The sequence below is a fragment of the Prenolepis imparis genome, unplaced genomic scaffold (assembly GCF_030444845.1).
Source record: "Prenolepis imparis isolate NDT839.2.m4 unplaced genomic scaffold, iyPreImpa1.0 SCAF_13, whole genome shotgun sequence".
Lineage (NCBI taxonomy): Eukaryota > Metazoa > Arthropoda > Insecta > Hymenoptera > Formicidae > Prenolepis > Prenolepis imparis.
Genome location: NW_028141171.1, coordinates 8,036,974 through 8,054,673, shown reverse-complemented (window position 1 = coordinate 8,054,673; position 17,700 = coordinate 8,036,974). Strand labels below are relative to the sequence as shown.

Sequence of the window (17,700 nt, the reverse complement as noted above, 5' to 3'; positions counted from 1 at the left end):
GACGATGACATACCAGAAGGTGAAGAAGATTTAGAAGAAGGAGAAGGTAGATAAGCAATTTATTCAATTGTACTTTTAATACATCTTTCTTTCATTTTTTAAAGAATGTTTATTAAAACTGTTTCTTGTTGTACACCCATGTTACAGATGAAGAGGATGATGATGCGGAAGGTGAAGTAGAAGGAGAAGTAGAAGACGAAGAGGAGGACGCATAATGAAAGAAGGAGGAGAAATATGTAACTAAGAAGGGAGGCGTTAGGCACGTGACGTCATCGTCGATTTTCGGCAAACTTACTCTCATATTGAGTGGTTCGTAAAATGTTGATATCCATCGTGCCCAATCCGTGTTACTGGATCCTCTCTCTTCCGACCTACAACTAAAAATTACCACCTCACCGGAATTGTGGTGGGCTGATACGCATTAGATGCGAACGCAATTCTCTACTTGTCTTGGCTCTTTGCAATTCTGGTAGTCTAGCCAATACCAAATGCTATTAGGTAGTTTGAATGACAACTATATATTCGTCCTGCGGACTCGATTAATTCTACTTGCTATCCAGATTCTTATTTCGATCGTCCGTTCGTCCACTCGTTCGTTCGTTCGCACGATTCCCAAGACGAATCTATTGTTTTATCCGAACCACCTATTAACTGGTATTTGCCATCTGGCTTTTTTCGTCGGGACAATTTTATAATGAAAACTTATTTAAGATATAAAAAAAAACTATTATATTTAAATAGTTATAAAATAAATATTGGAAGGTGATTTTTTTTACATTTAAAATCAAATTTACGTTTGTAGTTCGACGAATGTCTCTCACTCTCAATGTGTGCGTGATATTGAGTTTTTCTTTTCGAATCGACGTGTGTAATTGCAGTGTCTTCACAGGAGCGCGAGGCTATCGAACATAATTAAGCGATTCATATATAACGGATACGTAACGGAAAATTAATTGAGTAAAAATAGGCATGAATGGACATCTCTCGGCATTCAATATGTACACAAAAAAAATCTTAAAATATAGATATAACACATACCGCTTCGTGCTCCTGTTTGGTATAGAGACAGGAATTAAGATTAACGCTCGCGTCAGGTAGTGTGGATGAGTAATATGTGACTTTAATATCGCATAATAATTATACATAGTATGTATAAAGTTATGAATAAGAAACATTTTATTATTAACGATAATATTATGTAAACATAATCCAGAGAGTTGTTACTTTAGGCTTGGGCATAGATAAGGGAGAGCATCGAACAGTCAACTTGCGAAATATAAGGGCACCATCACCCTTCTCGATTCATTGCAACCAACTATATAAATATATATATATCATTTTTGTAGAAGGTAAGAGTTCAATTATATATACATAGATAAATATATATTTATAACTCCAGAACTGCCGAACATGACGCGAAATTACAAAAAAAATCTGAGCTATATATTGTGACAATTATGTAATAAGTACTCTTACTCTCCCTATTCGAATGTTCTTATTTGAGTGTAATTGAAGCCTTTCGGTTACTTTTATCATGATTTTATCTTGATTTTACTATGGACTGCTTGTAGCAATAATTCGTTGACTGTTGCAGAGTGAGTCGACGATATTTATTCGTTCTTACGCATACATATGATATACGGCGTCTTATAAGAATTGTACATTCATCAGATTCGCGTTGAAAAAAAAAAAAAATAAAAAATAAAGATATTTAATATTTTTTATGACACGATAATATTAACGGAGATTGATTCGTCGGTTTAATAATTAAAAAGACGACTATGTGCAAGAATCGGTGAATCATTGCGATTGACATGTCCATACCGCTACTTATTTTCGGGAGACTGTTAGATAAAAGGGTGAAGAGACATTGCGGTTATACCATTGTACCATAGCATAATAATTAAATAAAAATAACGATAATTTGAATGCGAGGAGATGTCCCACGTTTTAATGTACAAATATTTTCGAATGAGATAGTTAAATAAAACGCAGTTAGATCAGAGAAAATGAATTCGTTCTCATAAGTAGTGATAGGATTTAATATCTGAAATGAATTGTGTGTGAGGAGGCAGGCAGGCAGCGTAAGAGTTGCTCCGACCCACGGACTAAAATCCCGCTATATGGAAACCAAGGAGATTGGGGGATTGGACCGTGTTGTAACGTTGATACTTACAAGAAATCCCTTACCGTCGAACGATGATGCAGAAAGAAAACTCGAATACTCCTCATAAGTACATATGTAACGCGTCCAACAGCCGATCGATGTCAAAATGATGTGATGCGTACAGATCATTACCATCTCTGGCAGTCTATCTCTGTTAAATCTACGGTTTTATACGCTGTTGCTGTAAAATTTACACGTGTTCGCTTCAAGATAGTAACTTGACAAATTGGCAAAGGACTATCTTAAAGTACAGGTGCCTGGAGCAAAATCAGTACTTTAGCGCGTTCACATATAGTATACTATATATTATACATACTATAAGCATAAGTTTATTTAATTTTATTAAATACAATTACCAAGCCCCGTTGGCAACGCACTTTACAGAGAGACTTGCGTCTTGTACTGTGTGTCAAGCCCTTCCCAAGTACCGGTACCAAGCAGAGAGCGAGTACGGTACTTCTCTTCGCTCTCCAGTACTCGACGCGATTCGGAAAAATTCACTTACTGGTGCTAACGGGTCTTACAATCAATCAGGCTGATCGCCCACACATACAATCCGTTACATCCCTACGTTAGGTAAGCATGAAAGAAGTTTAAGAACATCAAATCTGGTAACTGACACGATTTAAACGTAAACGAAGATCCTAGGCTAAGAATTTGGTTTGTGTGTTCATAAATCTCTTGTTCAAGCTACTTTTGTACAGGATACCATCGCATCACCTCTTTCAACGTGTAACAGCATAACCGACGCGCCACAGACTCTATATATTTCTGCCCATTCCATCTGAACTGAAACTTTCATTGTATTTTTAAGTAAATACATTTTAGAAAACAATACGGATGTTTTTTTTATTCTTCACATATAATTTATATGTGAAGCAAAGAAAAAAATATTTCTTCCCCGCTCGAAACATATATTGTCTCATTGTCAGTATTATACTTGCATAATGTATTTGCAATTTATGCGAATACATTTGTGCAATATTCGCAAACACGTATCACGAAAGAGAGAGAAAGAGAAAAAGATTATACACATATGTAAACTATATTCCAAGAGATAAATCTGTGTGTCCACTGCCGACTTTCATGTTAAGTATAAGAGACTCGTTTATCGATCATATGTTATGTAAATATACAGTTATAACTGTAAATATACACTTTTGTTGTATCTTTAAGCAGGATATTAAGTGCTTATAGAGAAAAATGATACGACGCAGTAAATTAAGATTCAACGTGTGTGTATATTGATATATCTCAATTAATTATTTCTCATTTTCTACATGTTCTGTGCATGATTCCTATCTGATATCTACACTTGCATCACAATAATACATGACATAAAGAAACAAATGGCGCGTTACACGCGCGCTCTGTAATATTTTAGTAATAACAAATTACCTGAGATATGTTATTGTAAAAATATATTTTATATCAAGACAAATGGTCTCGTTACACGATTATCATATATTTACTTAATCTTAATAAAATTGATAGATTAGAGAATTGCATACGCATACGTATCCTCCTACATATATTATTCTTTAAAATAAAAAAAATGCAAAATATATACATAAAAAAATAGCTGGACGGAACATCCATTGAAATTTTTGAGTACACTGATTTCAATATCTTTTTATCGTTTTTTTCGAGTATATCAACATTTTCTAAATATATAACAATCATATATTACAAATATACAGAGTTACAAACGTAGTTTTGTAGAAACGTAATTGTGCAAAAAATAAGAATAAAAGTAAAGTAAAATAGTACAAGCGTAAAAAAACGCGAGAGAGAAATTGCTCCTACAAATATTCGTCTAATTTAATAATTTACAATTATCGCCTATAAACTTGTCATGAATAATTTATCTCAACAATTTCTTTTCTGCTTATCAATTATAGAAGAATTATAGTAAAATCAATTATAAAAAAAACAAACTATGAACTTTGATCACAAGCGAGCATTATCTCAATCGTTTTATCTCAAATTAAATTAATATCTCAATCTGTGATGTGTCGACAAACAAATATTACATTTTGCACATATCAGTTTCATGACCGACTGGATAACTTATTCTGAGTAGATAATTGCCCATGTGTTACTATCAGATAAATCTCATCACAAACAACTAAATATTAATATTGCTATTTTACTCAATATTCATAGATGAGTATACTAATAAATAAGTACTAATAATGATGCTTCTTTTTTTACTTTCTCTCTACACACTTTTATAAAATATAAATTGAGTACGTATAAATAAGATATAGATTATTGTGAGTAGAAGAGATCAAAGTGTAAAAAATTATCGTTTTTTTTTTGCATACTCTTGTTATTTTTATATATGAAATATTCTTTTATTCACTGCGAAAAGTAAAAAAGTTTTAATTAATTTGTTCTTTTTTTTAATGGCAGTGGAGAGAGCACTTGTAATGTAAATATAAATTACAGATAAAGTCAGTTGCAATTCTCGGTTGCAATTTCTTATGATGATTCCGGTGTCGACCACAATTAACTGATAATAAGTAATTTTAATAAAGTTCTCGTTCTCAGCCATCATTTTCTCGATTAGGTTTGAGTATCTTATTTAGAGCGGAAAGTTCTTCGTTTATCCAAGTAATATGCTCAGTCATACTGTTCCTTTCTTCGGTATTGCTTCCAACTTCAGGCTAAAATTGATAAAAAAGTTTTTGCGATAATTAAAAACTTTATAGCTACGTCAAGACACAAAACATGTGTTGTACATGCTAATTTGTGTGCGCCTAAAGTACTTATACTTACTTGGATAGAATCGGAGATGGATAATCCAGTCGACAGATTTGCAGAGAGATTTCCAAAATCCGCGAGATCAGCAGAGTCAAAATTGAATTGTTGACTATCCAAGTCTAGGATGCTAGACATGGCTCCCGCGACACCTGCAAGATTTATATCAGCAATAGAATAAATGTTTAATCTCGACTTCTCAAAGAGCGTAAATTATATGCATAAAAGCGGCGCAATAGTAGAAAAAATTTACCAATATTATTCGTTGGCAGGGATTGTCCTTGATTTAAAGATGTTACTTTATTTAACATCATTAGATTTGGTTCCGGTTGTAATTGCAGTTGATTTACATAAGAAAACATTTGGATATCCGTCGTCGCGGACACATTTGGCATCATTGGCTGAATGTTTGGTTGATACTGCTGTTGCATGAGAGATGGACTGTAGGTACTGTATTCCATAGGGGATGGTGTTCGCCCTGGAGACACCTGAGGCCTAAAATAGAATAAATACATTAGTATTCGAATATCTTCTTTGTTCTTACTTTTATCTGTGGTTCAACTTTGTAATCATTTGCAATGGTCTAACATTTGGTTTAACATACCTTAGGGTTTGCATGCTGTTGTACGGTTGTGAAGATGATCTCGTAGACTGCAGACCGAAATTCCCCGCACTCGGACCTCCGAACGGCGATATCCGGCCAGCTGGTTCAGCTTTGACGATATTAAAACTAATAGGTTGATTTCTGGCATCTAGAATATTACAGCAGTACATTTACATGTGTACATATGTGTGTGTGTATATATATATATATATATATATATATATATATAAACATGCATTTATTTAAAGAAATAAATCCTCCACACAGCACAACGATATGACGCAGTATTAGCAATGATAAACATGCAATGAAAACATGCAACAAAATCCTGGATGAAGAAGCGTGATTTTTTGCACATGTATATATCATATATGCATAACTTTATATATTTTCACTTTAAACTGATTTTATAAAAATTATATTAGCTACACTATATTGAAACACTATCACAAATCTAATTTAAAATTATTGACAAAACAATTTGCACGTCACACTAACATCATTATATCGTACCTGAGTCTGCAACGTGTATCAGTGAATTTTTGTCTGAAATTGTTTGGGAGCAGAGAATAAATAGACACTTTCTTTTATATTATCAAGTGATTATACATATATGTATGTATATATAGATGTAATTACAGAATATGTAATTCGTACAATATGTAAATATATTTATCTGTTTGCGAAAGAAGCAGCTTATAAAAATTATGTTGCCATATAAATATTGCACTTGATTTGATTGTACTATATGCTACAATTTTACTGTATATATATTGCTGACTTTCAAAGTATAATATTCATTACACAAGAGCAGCGCACTCGCATCACGCTCAAGATTTGAGCCATAAAATTTTTACTTACAAGTACCTATTGTCATGTATAATGACTCTAGATAACAAATTCCTTTTCATAAGATCTATAAGTGTGTTGTAAAACTTGCTTCTCGAAATTATTACTGTATAATCCGTAAATAGAAAAATACAATATATCGTCATATCTTAAAATATACAAGCTCACTGCTCCTTAATCTTTTGAATCCTCACGCAAAACTTCAAATTCTTATAGAAAATACATCTCTAAAAAAGTATAAAACAAGACTGCTTATCTATATGTGAAAATATATGTAGCGTAGATATAATGAGAGTTTTGTATTCGATAAGTTTCCCTTTTCACTATGAAAATTGTTCGTCAACAATTTTTTGAATTTACTGAAAATATCGATAAAGCACAATTATATGTTAATATTGTGATTCACAGAGAGAATTTACATTATATATCTTATACAATTTCCAAACTGTGTGTGTGTGTACATCATATTTTCAAAGTGTAAAGGGATTAAATTAATTGATAAATGGTTAGTATATGCGATGAGACATGAGAATAACTAAACATTTAAAAATCTGTACAGTCACGTTCGTACAGATACTGTAACTTCTTTTAACTTTGCATGTATGTTTCAGTTATCAGAAATTTTTTTAACAAATTTGCCATATTCGTCATTTATAACAATTAACAAATGTACCAAATAGGTCTCTGCTAAAATATACAAAATCTACGTTTCATTGTAGTAAAAGGCCTCTCGTTTCGTATGCATATGAGCATATCTTACTTTTTTTTTGCACAAAGAATATATGTATAGGAAATACCAGTGGCACAATTTCGGTTACAACATATGGAAAAATGATTGAAGTGATAGCGCATCACAATAAAAGATTAGCTTGATGTTCATTCCTTCAGTGAGAAACGTGACATAAAGATAAATAGTATAGATTTTTACAGATTTGACACATAGGCAATGTCGTCCAAATCCTAATCCCCCAAGCTGTAGAATTATAAATGATTTTGCAAATATATATACTCACGCTTCTCAGTTTCTGCTACATGTTTGAAAAGTATCGAGCTTGAGTTGTTATTAAGTTTTTGTCTCTTTCGCCTTAATGAATCGGCATCATCTACAAATGATTGTGCATTAATAAGGATTCATTGACAATTGCGTACAATTGAAGAAGGCCTCGTAAAGAATTTCCTTAGCTTACATTCCTTACATCGATAAGTCATTCTAAAAGGAAAATCGACAAACTGACCTAAAGGTAGACAAAATTTTTGTCAAAACATTTTTCTAAAATTGGCAATCTACAACATGAAAAGAAAAAGGAAATTGTATAAACTTGTAATATCATGTAAAACTTAACAAAAAAGTAGTAAAGCATTATAGAGAATACGAAAACGTAACAGCATCAAACTTGACTAGAAAGGGCATAATAATTAATTACTTGATAATAAATAACAATTATAGAAAGTTTATAAATCACTTGTAAAAACCATCGAAAAAAAAAAAATATCAAGCAAAAGGTAACAAATCGCGCTTCGACTGGACTAGAATTCTGCATACTTGGATAAATGCGTTGATATTACAGCAAAAATCGATTCGTTTTAACATGGTAAACATGTCTTAAGAAATAGTCGTTGAATTTTCTGTTCCACATGGAGAAAAATCTTTGACTTAACAATACAAACGTCAGTCCTATCAAAACTCTGTAAATTTGTTACAACAAGAACCGACGGTATAATAAAGAATTATTGGCTGCAATGTGTGCAAGACAATACTCCACACACTTTCGGTAGACAAACTCGTCAGATTCAAATACAATATCTTGATACAAATATATAGTTATTTTTCAACGCTCTCGGCAGTACAACAAAGATATTATTAAACAAGTAGTTTAAGTCTCTTTCCCCTCCATCAATATCTTTCCACCCTCGACTAGACTATAATAGAAAGACAACTCATCAAATTCTGAGGCAGTCGCGTGCGGTGCCATAGTAGTGTACAGAGCATAGTGCTCGGCTTCAGTTAAATCTATACCGTACGGCGGTGTTTCATCGCCGTCTAATTTGAGAGATTTAACACCCGTAACACTCGTCATACTAGGACGTGGAAGCTGCGATTGCATATCGTCTTGCACGGCGCTTTTCGATAAATACAAGCTATTCAACGAGGAGTCTCCGCTATCTCCGCCTAAATTCGATACCGAGCATTTATCTTTCTTAATCTTCTTAGTAAACAATTTCGAGAAGAGCCCCTGCTTCGCGTGTTTCGGCAAAGTACCGGGTAAGGACGGCAAGTTTTTATTGGGTGCCTCGGAAGAAGAATCGTTGAGCGTCTGACCGGATATCGGATGCGGTAAAAGAGGCATCGACGGCATCTTTCGTATTCGCTTCGGGGGCAAGGGTGGTAATCTTTCCTCCGCCTCGCCCGTTACATCTCTCTTAGCTGCCAACGTTGGAGATGTCACAGGTCTCATCTCCGCATCTTGTCTCGGAACGGCTACATCCTCGTACTTTCTGTCGTCGGTGATGTCAAACAACTCGATTGGATTCTTCATAGCCATTTGTAGACTAGTATAAGTCTGATTGTCGCAAACATCAACGTCCATCATTTGATTTGCATTTGTCTCCGTAGAGGCTTGTGTCAACTTATTATGAGTGTCGGCGTAAATTTGATCGAGCTCGGCCACTTGCGAGAAGAATTCATTCATTGATTTATTACCACCCTCCGTCGTCTCGTTAGCCTTCTCCTTAAGACACGCTTGTCCCTTCTGCACCCACTTGCCTATTTCAGAGTAATCGAACCAATCGGACCTTCTCGAATTGTCTACATTTCGCGACGCGGTTGTGTTGTTATCCTGTATGTCGGGTTTAACACAGGGAACTGTTTCGATAATTCCCTCCTTATAATTCACGGTAAATGTATCGTTTTTTACGTTATTATCGCCAAGAATATACAATTTGTCAATTTCTTTTTTACTCTCCGCGTTACTTTCGGGGCTTATTGTCACCTCATTGTTCTCGTAATCTAATACGGTACTTTTCGTGACTTGATCTACGTTTTGAGCAGAATTTATTATCGCCTTTAAATCGCCGTTGCACGAGTCAATGTGATTTTTCACATTGTACAGCTCGTTTAAAGCGCGCAATGCCGAGATTTTATCGTGCGATCTTTTCGCGTTGAGATCGTTATTATTGAATTCGTCGATATTACGAGGAAATTTAGGCGTTACGTTGGAAAGAAGAGCAGTCTCGGTTGACAAGATTTTACTGAAGGTATTGTAATCTGCCTTCTTCCTGGCAAATGCTTTCCGTAATGACCAGAAAGCAGGCCTACCTGTACCTAGTGGTAACATCTGAAATGGTAGCGGTTCGCTCGTAGCACCGTCCGACGGCCTTCTAAGCTGGATGTACACTTGAATCGGCTGTTCCACTTGCTGCGTACGATAGCTGGGTGTTCTGAACGCAATTGCCGTCTATATCAAAAAAACATCGTTACAATGCAAAGTAGACAAGTCGCGTTTTTTTGAGTGTTGCAACTACTACAATTAATGAATAATTTATAGCGACCACAAGCAAGGTAATTATTAACTCACTTGTTTATGTACATGTGTTGGTTGGAAATCGCCATATCCTTCCCAGAGTAGCTGCCCGTCTCTTTCCTCGGAAAACCTCACTTGTATGTCTTCTTTCGCGACTTTCTCGCATAGTAAAATCATGTCCATACCACCAGCGACCGATGCGCTACAATGACTCAGCTTACAAATCACAAGATCTGACATCGCCTCTGAAACATGTGCATATAATAAGTAAATATGATATAAATACTCTACATTATATTACTTTATAAAATGATAAAAATACTCATGTTACATACTCTTATCATAAATAGGATCGGACACGACAGGCGGTAATGGTTTGTTAAATTTTCCCTTTTGCGATCCTTCCAAGAATACTTGAAAACATAATCTGACTGCATTGAGATCTATGCTCGTCGGGTGTCTCTTATGCTCGAAACCAGCTGCAATAATTAAAATTTTCCATGATCTTTGATTGATCCAAGTTATACATATAGTAGGAAATTAAAAAGTCACACACATACTTCGAAAGGGATCTACCCGCAACTCTTGACGCACTCTGAGAGCCTCTTCGATGTCCTTTTTTTTTACACATTGAATGCCCAGATTTGAGAAAGTAACAACCATATTTCCTGCTGGAACTTCTACTGTACAAACGCCTTTCTTGCATACTTCCTTGCCAACAAGATTGTGAGGGTGAGGTCTGTATCCTTTGTTATCCGGTGCATCCTTTGTTACGCAGGATACAACCACCATAGCACGACCATTATATCCTATAATCTACAAGAATATTACAAGTAGATACAAATTATTTAAAGAGTTAAAGAGAACAATTGATTTGACTCACTCTTATACTAGGGAAGGTTTTATTCTCTGGTGTACTGTTGATCCCAGGTATGCTGCCAGCTGATCTGCCTTCACACTCATAGCGAAATCGCAGTGCTTTACTAGCTGGCTGTTCCAGAATTTCAACGTATGGCTGAACATGGTCGCTATCCATTGCTATAGTAGCCATGGAACCTGGATCCGTAGTTTGAATGACTTCGACTAAAATCAATAGAGTGTAACACAACTATATATAACGCTCTATAATATACATATATCTTTGATACTTACTGATATCGCTTATATTAATATTTTCGTCATTCATACCATTGTATTGTTCCATGACTATAAATGCTTAATACATTGAACTTTGTCCATCTATAAAACACAATTATACATATTGATTAGTCACACTGCGTTATATATAATTATACAAATAAATACCTTATAATTCTAAAATTATAATTCGACAAATACTTGTATACTGTTGAACCGAGATCTTAATCTACAATCTACAATATAATGTAGAAACTCGCACGATATCTTACATATCTTTAGATCAATCTTTTTTACACCAGCATATTCCCTGAATTCCCGATATTACGTTCACGCTTTATTATTATAAATGCTCGTGTGACGAGTCGCGGAACGTATCGAGTCAGAAATCTGCTGCAGAAACTAGGAAGACAAGAGCAATTTCCACGTACTGCCTTCGTGCCCTGGAACGACCGACAGCTGTTCGCGGATGCACGTCCAGAAACACTGCACGCAAGTGTCCCGGGGGAAAAGAGGAGCGCGAGGAGGGATACAACGCTGATCCAATCATTATTTTGGGAGAGCCTAGGCCCGTACAGGCCGCGTATCTATAATTAAACTATCGTAGGACAATGTGACGGGAAAGAGAGGAAGAGCAAGAAGGAAAGACAGATATATACATATATACCAAGAAAAGCAGACAGAGAGAGAGAGAGAGAGAGAGAGAGAGAGAGAGAGAGAGAGAGAGAGAGAGAGAGAGAGAGAGAGAGAGAGGCAGAGAAAGAGAGATAGAGATAGAGAAGAAGACTTGCCTGCAGCACGAATCAACATGCCAAGATACTCTCGTGGTCAGCGTGCTCTCGCGCCGTCTCGCGTTGTTCGCGACGGCGACGAGACACGACGAGGTCCTCTTCCTCGCGACAGGATCGAGAAGGGAGAAAGAGAAAGAAAAAAAGAACAGAAAAAATAGCGCCGTGTCCTCGCAATAGTGCGTGGTGCTACTGCGTTGTGCTACTCCGATCGTGACGTAAACGCAGCCGTGCACAGCGGACGGGCGGTAGGTAGCGACTGACTCAGAATGTGATTGACTTGACCGACGTCTACCTATTCATATATACATACATAGTAGATGAAGGCGGAGGGGAAGGACGGACGCAAAGATCTCGTACGCGCGCGCGTACGAGACTAGACCGCGTAGTCGAATATATGTATGTCGATGGCGTATTTTTGCTACAAATTTTTTTCTTTTCACGCAAATGATCGTATTCAATTGCTCGCGATCGCTTACGCAAAGAGCGCCGAGTTTCGCCGATAATGCATCTGAGATGCACTCAAACTCCGCGCTTTTCCGCGTGCACTCTTGTTAATATGTGAATATATGTATTATTTCATTCAAATGTCACATCGAGCGCTGCACGGAGCTGTCAGCTGTCAGATGATAGCGGCGAAACGATGGCGTCGTTACGAAGGTGTTTACGAAGGCTTCGTCGATGTTCAATCGAACGAACTCGATATGATAATTAAATAATGATCAATTATTATGTATTAAGCGCTATAAATATCATCCAAGAGAAAATATATCCGTTTTATAGCGATATCCGAATTCATTAAAAGCGCTAAACAAACGTTGGTAAACAGCATTTTTTGAACTAGTGAACTAGTGGATTAAAATGCATATATACATTTTCAAGGCCGAAGGAGATTGATTGCTATTCGATTGATTTAATTTAAGATTCAATTCGGTTTGTTTACACCTTGCATCTAATGTAAAGCCTATCTATATAATAATCCGCGACAGAATTTGAGAGACAAATCTATTTATAATTTTATGTGCCATATTCTAGCTCTCATATAATTTATTTTATATATATTTATATATATTTATATATATTTATATATAAAATAAATTATATATATTATATATATATTTTTTTTAATTTATCAAATGTTTCTTATGAGGACCACAAAATTATAAACAGAATTTCAAATTATAGGAACACACCCGATATCGATGAGTATCGTCGTCGTTTGTTCAGGGGTTGCGTTCAGATCCCTCGTCCCCATGACGAGAGACGCAAACAATCTCGATCGCATTCGAGGATTCGAATTTTATTGCGCAAGCTGCAAACGACGATATGCCAGAAACCGCTGTCCAGTCGAAAATCCGTGGCGGAGCCGTCACTCGGGTGGAGACCAGGCTGCCCCGATGCGTCCAACGTAGACTACCATGCGCTCCGGTGTCCGTAAGATGCCATCCGCGACCAAGTCCGTACCGATGCGTCGCCGATCATCGCGTGTCCCGAAGGCCTTACAAACTGGCGGTCGGTCTGTCGGTGACTAGCCGGACTGGCATTCCGTCAACGCCGATCCCCAACAGCTGCTCCGACCGATGCTCGCCGAACGGCCGCTTCCTGGGTATCGGTACACCTCGCTGCAAGAAGAGCCTCTCGATGATGGACCTGTCCGCCGTCAATCCCGACGTCGGCGATCTCAAGTGAGACCGCGCTATAAAATGTTGCATGAATCAGCGACGCGAATAATATTTTTTTGACAAGAGTATCTCATTGATTATACTATACATTTAATTTTTTTTCTAAATTGTAATATATATAATTTTAATAATATTCTAAATTTAATTTAATAAAATATTCAATAATCATCAAAATTAATAGTATATATTCTATACCAGATTTTACACTAAAATATTCTTAACAAGGTTTTCTTATAACGTTCAATATTATTCTTAGGCATCAACAATTTCGAAAATTCATAATTCATTAAAGATTGAGCGGCATAATTGACTCTACCGATTATAAGAGTGCGAACTAATCAAGGTACATGTCATCTAGATCAGAGAGCGGTTCCACCGTCAGTCGTCTCGATGAGGTGATCACCGACAGATCCAAAGATATCTTGGCGAATGGCGGAAGTAGCAGATCGTGGACGGATGCTACGCCGTCCTCGGAGTCCGAGCAGGGTGAGGTCGCCGGTTCGGCGGAGGATCTGACGATCAAGGCGGCGAACATTGTGTGCCACATGCTGGTGCTGAACGCTTGGCGACGTAGACGCGCCGAGAACGCGCAGCTCGAGCAACAGGTGGAGCACCTGCACCTGCAGATCGAGTTCCTGCGCCGATTGCTGCTCGCCGAGAACGACCGGGTCGGTAGATTGAACGGCGAGCTGCATCGCGAGAAGTCGCAGCTGGAGGAAACGACGCGCGAGCGCGAGGCCGTCAAGTCGGTGCGGACGCTTTTGTTCAATTTTTTTGCATTACGTCATTTATAAATCGAGAACAGGGTTGTATTTGATTTATCCGGGTGTCTCGTTTGCAGGAGAGAGACAAGTTGGAGGTGGAATTAAAGCGCGTCGAGGAGATTTCCCAAGAGCGAGCGGTTACCGTAGGAAACTTGAAAAACGAGCTTTTGACCGCGCAAGATCAGTTAAAGGCGCTCGATACGCAAATGACCAAGGATCGGGAGAAACTCTTAAAATTACGGGAAGACAAAAGGATTCTCCTAGATAAGGTTCCGTGTTTTCTCTTGACTTGATTTAAATTAATCGCGCGCTCACGATCGTCTATATACGGAATAAATATCTCTCGCTAAAATATATCTTTCTTAAATTGCGGACTCTCTGATTTATTTCGAGCCGTCTTTTTCTTGGCAAAAATTCATAATTTATCACATTCCTCCGATGGGAGATTCTGCATAAGCAATATACATTGAGTCACGAGACTCGCGACCGCGCACGTGAATGCTTGTATAGCGTCCGCGATAGCGCGATGGTGATAAAAAATTGATCCATCGTTCGGTGACTCACCGTGTTATGCTCGTAGGAGACGCGAGATCGCGACCTCTTTTTCCTCCTCCTCTTCCTCCTCCTCGGGGGGTGAACTCTCCCGTGTGACATCCCTTCTCGTTCCACGAACTGGTGTGACTCATTCTTTCTTTTTTCTCACCCTTTCCACTCTTTCCTAGAAGTGGGACATCTTCAACTTTGATTGTGATGTAAAGTAACATTGGCTCGCTGCGCAAATGTAAAGAACGACAGCGAAATGTCATCGGATTTATATCTAGCGGATAACAATGACTTGCTATAAATCCTTTCAAACACATGATAAGCTGCAATTTTACAGAAATAATATCATTATACGTTGAAATTCTGATATATATTGTTTGTGATTAAAAGTCATACAACGGAATACTTTTGCGATTATTGAAATATTTTTAAAATTACCTTTATTGCAACGAATAAACAAGATTGTCGTCTGTCAAGCACGTGTTCCACGCGAAAATCGATATATCATGCCGCTACTGAGTCTAGGACACTTGTCATTAGATGCATAACTTCAGTAACATCCGTCATCTTTTAAAGATCGTAGAATTCACCTGCGAGACAGCGTCAGGTCAATGAACGGGAAGAGAAATATAGCTTACGGGTGAATCACACCTTTCGCGTTTCGCTGGTGACTCAATATCACGTAATACTCCTTCCGTACCAGGAAGAAGGATCAATACTATTTGCCCTATTAACTTTTATTCATTATATCGCGAAAGGTTGAAATGCGTACCCGGAGTTAGACGCATGTGAATCGTACAGATATGTGAATGAATGATGTCGATCAATATAGATCCAGCGTGATTCTGCAAGAGATCCATCTGAAAAATAATTATCTTGTATAAATATATAATCTAATTTAATAATCAAAATATTCAAAAAAATCATATTGTTTTATGTAAGTTTATAATTATAATATGTATTATATATTTAATTTAATAATCAAAATATTTAAAAAATCATATTGTAAAAATTAAATATATAATGCATAATCATTTATAATCTTCTTCATAGTGTTGTGTGATTTATGACAAGAAAATTTACTTAGGTATCTGCCAGCGAAGCATTGGCCACGGATCGTCGCTTCAGAGCCGAAAAAGCGGAATCTATTGTCGAGGAGTTGCAGTTGCGATTAGCGGCGCAGGTGGCTCATGCCGAGTCTACTCAGGAACAGTTGCAGCGTATTTCCAGGTACGATAGAGATTCTAGATGTAATCCGCAAACACCTGCGCACCAGAAACTCGTCGTTAATAGAACTATACAATTAAGCAAGTACAAGCATTTATATAAAGTACTTAACATAATTAGAGAATTACAAGTTACGGACTCAGAGAAGCAGAGATTGGAGAAACGCTTGAGAGTCAGCGAGGGTAACGCGAAGACTCTGAGTCTACGTGCCGTTTCCCTGGAGAGTCAATTGGTCGATCGGGAAACTGAACTTCGTCGCATCGAATCGGAATACAACTCGCAGATGTGAGATCTATTTTTGAGAAAAATTCTTTCTTAATTAATGAAGCTGTACAATGCATATTTTTACTATTCTCGCATTCGCCAGGACGGAATTGAGGGAGCTGCGAGAGCGACTACTGCGTCAGTCTCAAGAGAGTGGCTGGAGCAGTCGGATGTTGCAGATTGCCGGGAGCATCATGCGCGCGTCAATCATACGGACTTTCGCCTTTCTATCTAGTGCTGCTCTGCCCTTGCCGCCGTAAGAGAGAAGGTAAATATTACATTTAATATCATACTAGCACGTGAAAAGACAACAAAAATAACGCGAGAATTTTTATTTCATGTTGTTATTTGACGTAGACAATCTGGTCTGCTATTATGTAACACAGAGAGCCGAAGAAACATTACTAATTTCTTTCTATATAAAATAAACAGATAAGGAGCTTAAGCGTGATTGCGACTTTCTGTGGGAGCCGGTTTTACTCGGAGAAAAATACGTACCGGTCAGCTGATGCAAATGTGCCTTCGGCCGCGAAAAAGGAGAATGATTTATGAATGAAAATGGCAATTCGGAGAGTGGCAAGGACAGGCACTCGTGGGACGGCAATGAAATTGACAAGCATTAGTTTCCCCTTTCGTACTACGTTTAAAATTTAACATCGCAATCTTTTTTTTCGAATCAATATTTAACTTTTGAGTGACGCAGATTTTATATACATATATATATATATATATACGCTTGACACATCGTGGATAAAACAAGCGCTTTTATCGCATCGCGCGGTATTTCGATTTAGAGGATCAACTTTTTTTTCTTTTCGTATGTAAATTGTATAAGCAAGAAAATGATGTATACTAATTGGAACTTTTAGCAGGATATTTGTCCAATAAATGGGATATTACATAATATTACCTTTTTTAATCTATATATTGTTAGATTGCTTCGCGTAACATGATAAACTGATAAAAATAAAATTATATCGTCAGAACGTTATCTGACGAGGCGATCAGTTTGTTTTACTACTGCGAGGCGTAGTACGATTTGCGATCGTTGGCCATTCGTGCATTCTCTCACGACGAATTGCCTGCTATAGCGAAGATTACTACGTTTCAATATATGTATAATCCCCTATACTTAATATAATGATACATGTTACTGCATCTTAAATAAATACGTATACATCAGACATCAGAATGCGATGCTCGCAGTACGATTACAGTATTTCATTATGACTAGGTAATCACTTTATTATTACCGCGTATTTTGCGTTGATAAGAAATAATGCGTAGTGTCTCGGAATACAATCGTATTTAGTACAGGACGTACACGCTAATTAGCTTACGTTATCCGTCATCTTTGACGTTGGAAGTACCGTATATAATTGCTGTGCTGT

At 37.0% G+C, this 17,700-nt stretch overlaps 3 protein-coding genes across 7 annotated transcripts in view; 2 read left to right on the top strand and 1 right to left on the bottom strand.

Moving 5' to 3' along the window:
- LOC145944460 (uncharacterized) overlaps positions 1 to 1,706 on the top strand; it is a 6,988-nt gene extending 5,282 nt beyond the window's left edge. The window contains exons 2-3 of the mRNA XM_083052797.1: positions 1 to 46; positions 148 to 1,706. The exon at positions 1 to 46 is cut by the window's left edge and continues 129 nt beyond it. Coding sequence (XP_082908923.1) covers positions 1 to 46; positions 148 to 215 — 114 coding nt within the window. The 3' untranslated portion in view covers positions 216 to 1,706. The remainder of the gene's footprint in view (positions 47 to 147) is intronic.
- A 751-nt stretch (positions 1,707 to 2,457) lies between these two features.
- Dl (dorsal) lies at positions 2,458 to 12,108 on the bottom strand. Of its 4 annotated transcripts, none has more exons than XM_083052787.1 (12): positions 11,833 to 12,069; positions 11,057 to 11,143; positions 10,788 to 10,987; positions 10,465 to 10,720; positions 10,240 to 10,383; positions 9,959 to 10,149; positions 9,706 to 9,838; positions 7,397 to 7,486; positions 5,535 to 5,682; positions 5,184 to 5,425; positions 4,949 to 5,082; positions 2,458 to 4,836 (listed from the first exon to the last, which is right to left on the bottom strand). In XM_083052787.1, exons 2-12 carry the CDS (start codon positions 11,106 to 11,108, stop codon positions 4,717 to 4,719), a joined length of 1,710 nt encoding a protein of 569 aa, XP_082908913.1. In that variant the 5' UTR covers positions 11,109 to 11,143; positions 11,833 to 12,069; the 3' UTR covers positions 2,458 to 4,716. The 4 variants fall into 4 exon arrangements, with proteins under 4 accessions (XP_082908913.1, XP_082908912.1, XP_082908910.1 ...); XM_083052786.1 differs by having other exon boundaries at positions 2,459 to 4,836; positions 9,700 to 9,838; XM_083052784.1 differs by lacking the exons at positions 2,458 to 4,836; positions 4,949 to 5,082; positions 5,184 to 5,425; positions 5,535 to 5,682; positions 7,397 to 7,486 and having other exon boundaries at positions 7,815 to 9,838; positions 11,833 to 12,108.
- Positions 11,939 to 17,597, top strand: LOC145944455 (uncharacterized). Of its 2 annotated transcripts, XM_083052789.1 has the most exons (8): positions 11,939 to 12,077; positions 13,015 to 13,514; positions 13,870 to 14,260; positions 14,353 to 14,544; positions 15,906 to 16,048; positions 16,166 to 16,330; positions 16,413 to 16,577; positions 16,742 to 17,597. In XM_083052789.1, exons 2-7 carry the CDS (start codon positions 13,156 to 13,158, stop codon positions 16,567 to 16,569), a joined length of 1,407 nt encoding a protein of 468 aa, XP_082908915.1. In that variant the 5' UTR covers positions 11,939 to 12,077; positions 13,015 to 13,155; the 3' UTR covers positions 16,570 to 16,577; positions 16,742 to 17,597. The 2 variants fall into 2 exon arrangements, with proteins under 2 accessions (XP_082908915.1, XP_082908916.1); XM_083052790.1 differs by lacking the exon at positions 14,353 to 14,544 and having other exon boundaries at positions 13,870 to 14,179.
- Positions 17,598 to 17,700: the final 103 nt, after the last annotated feature.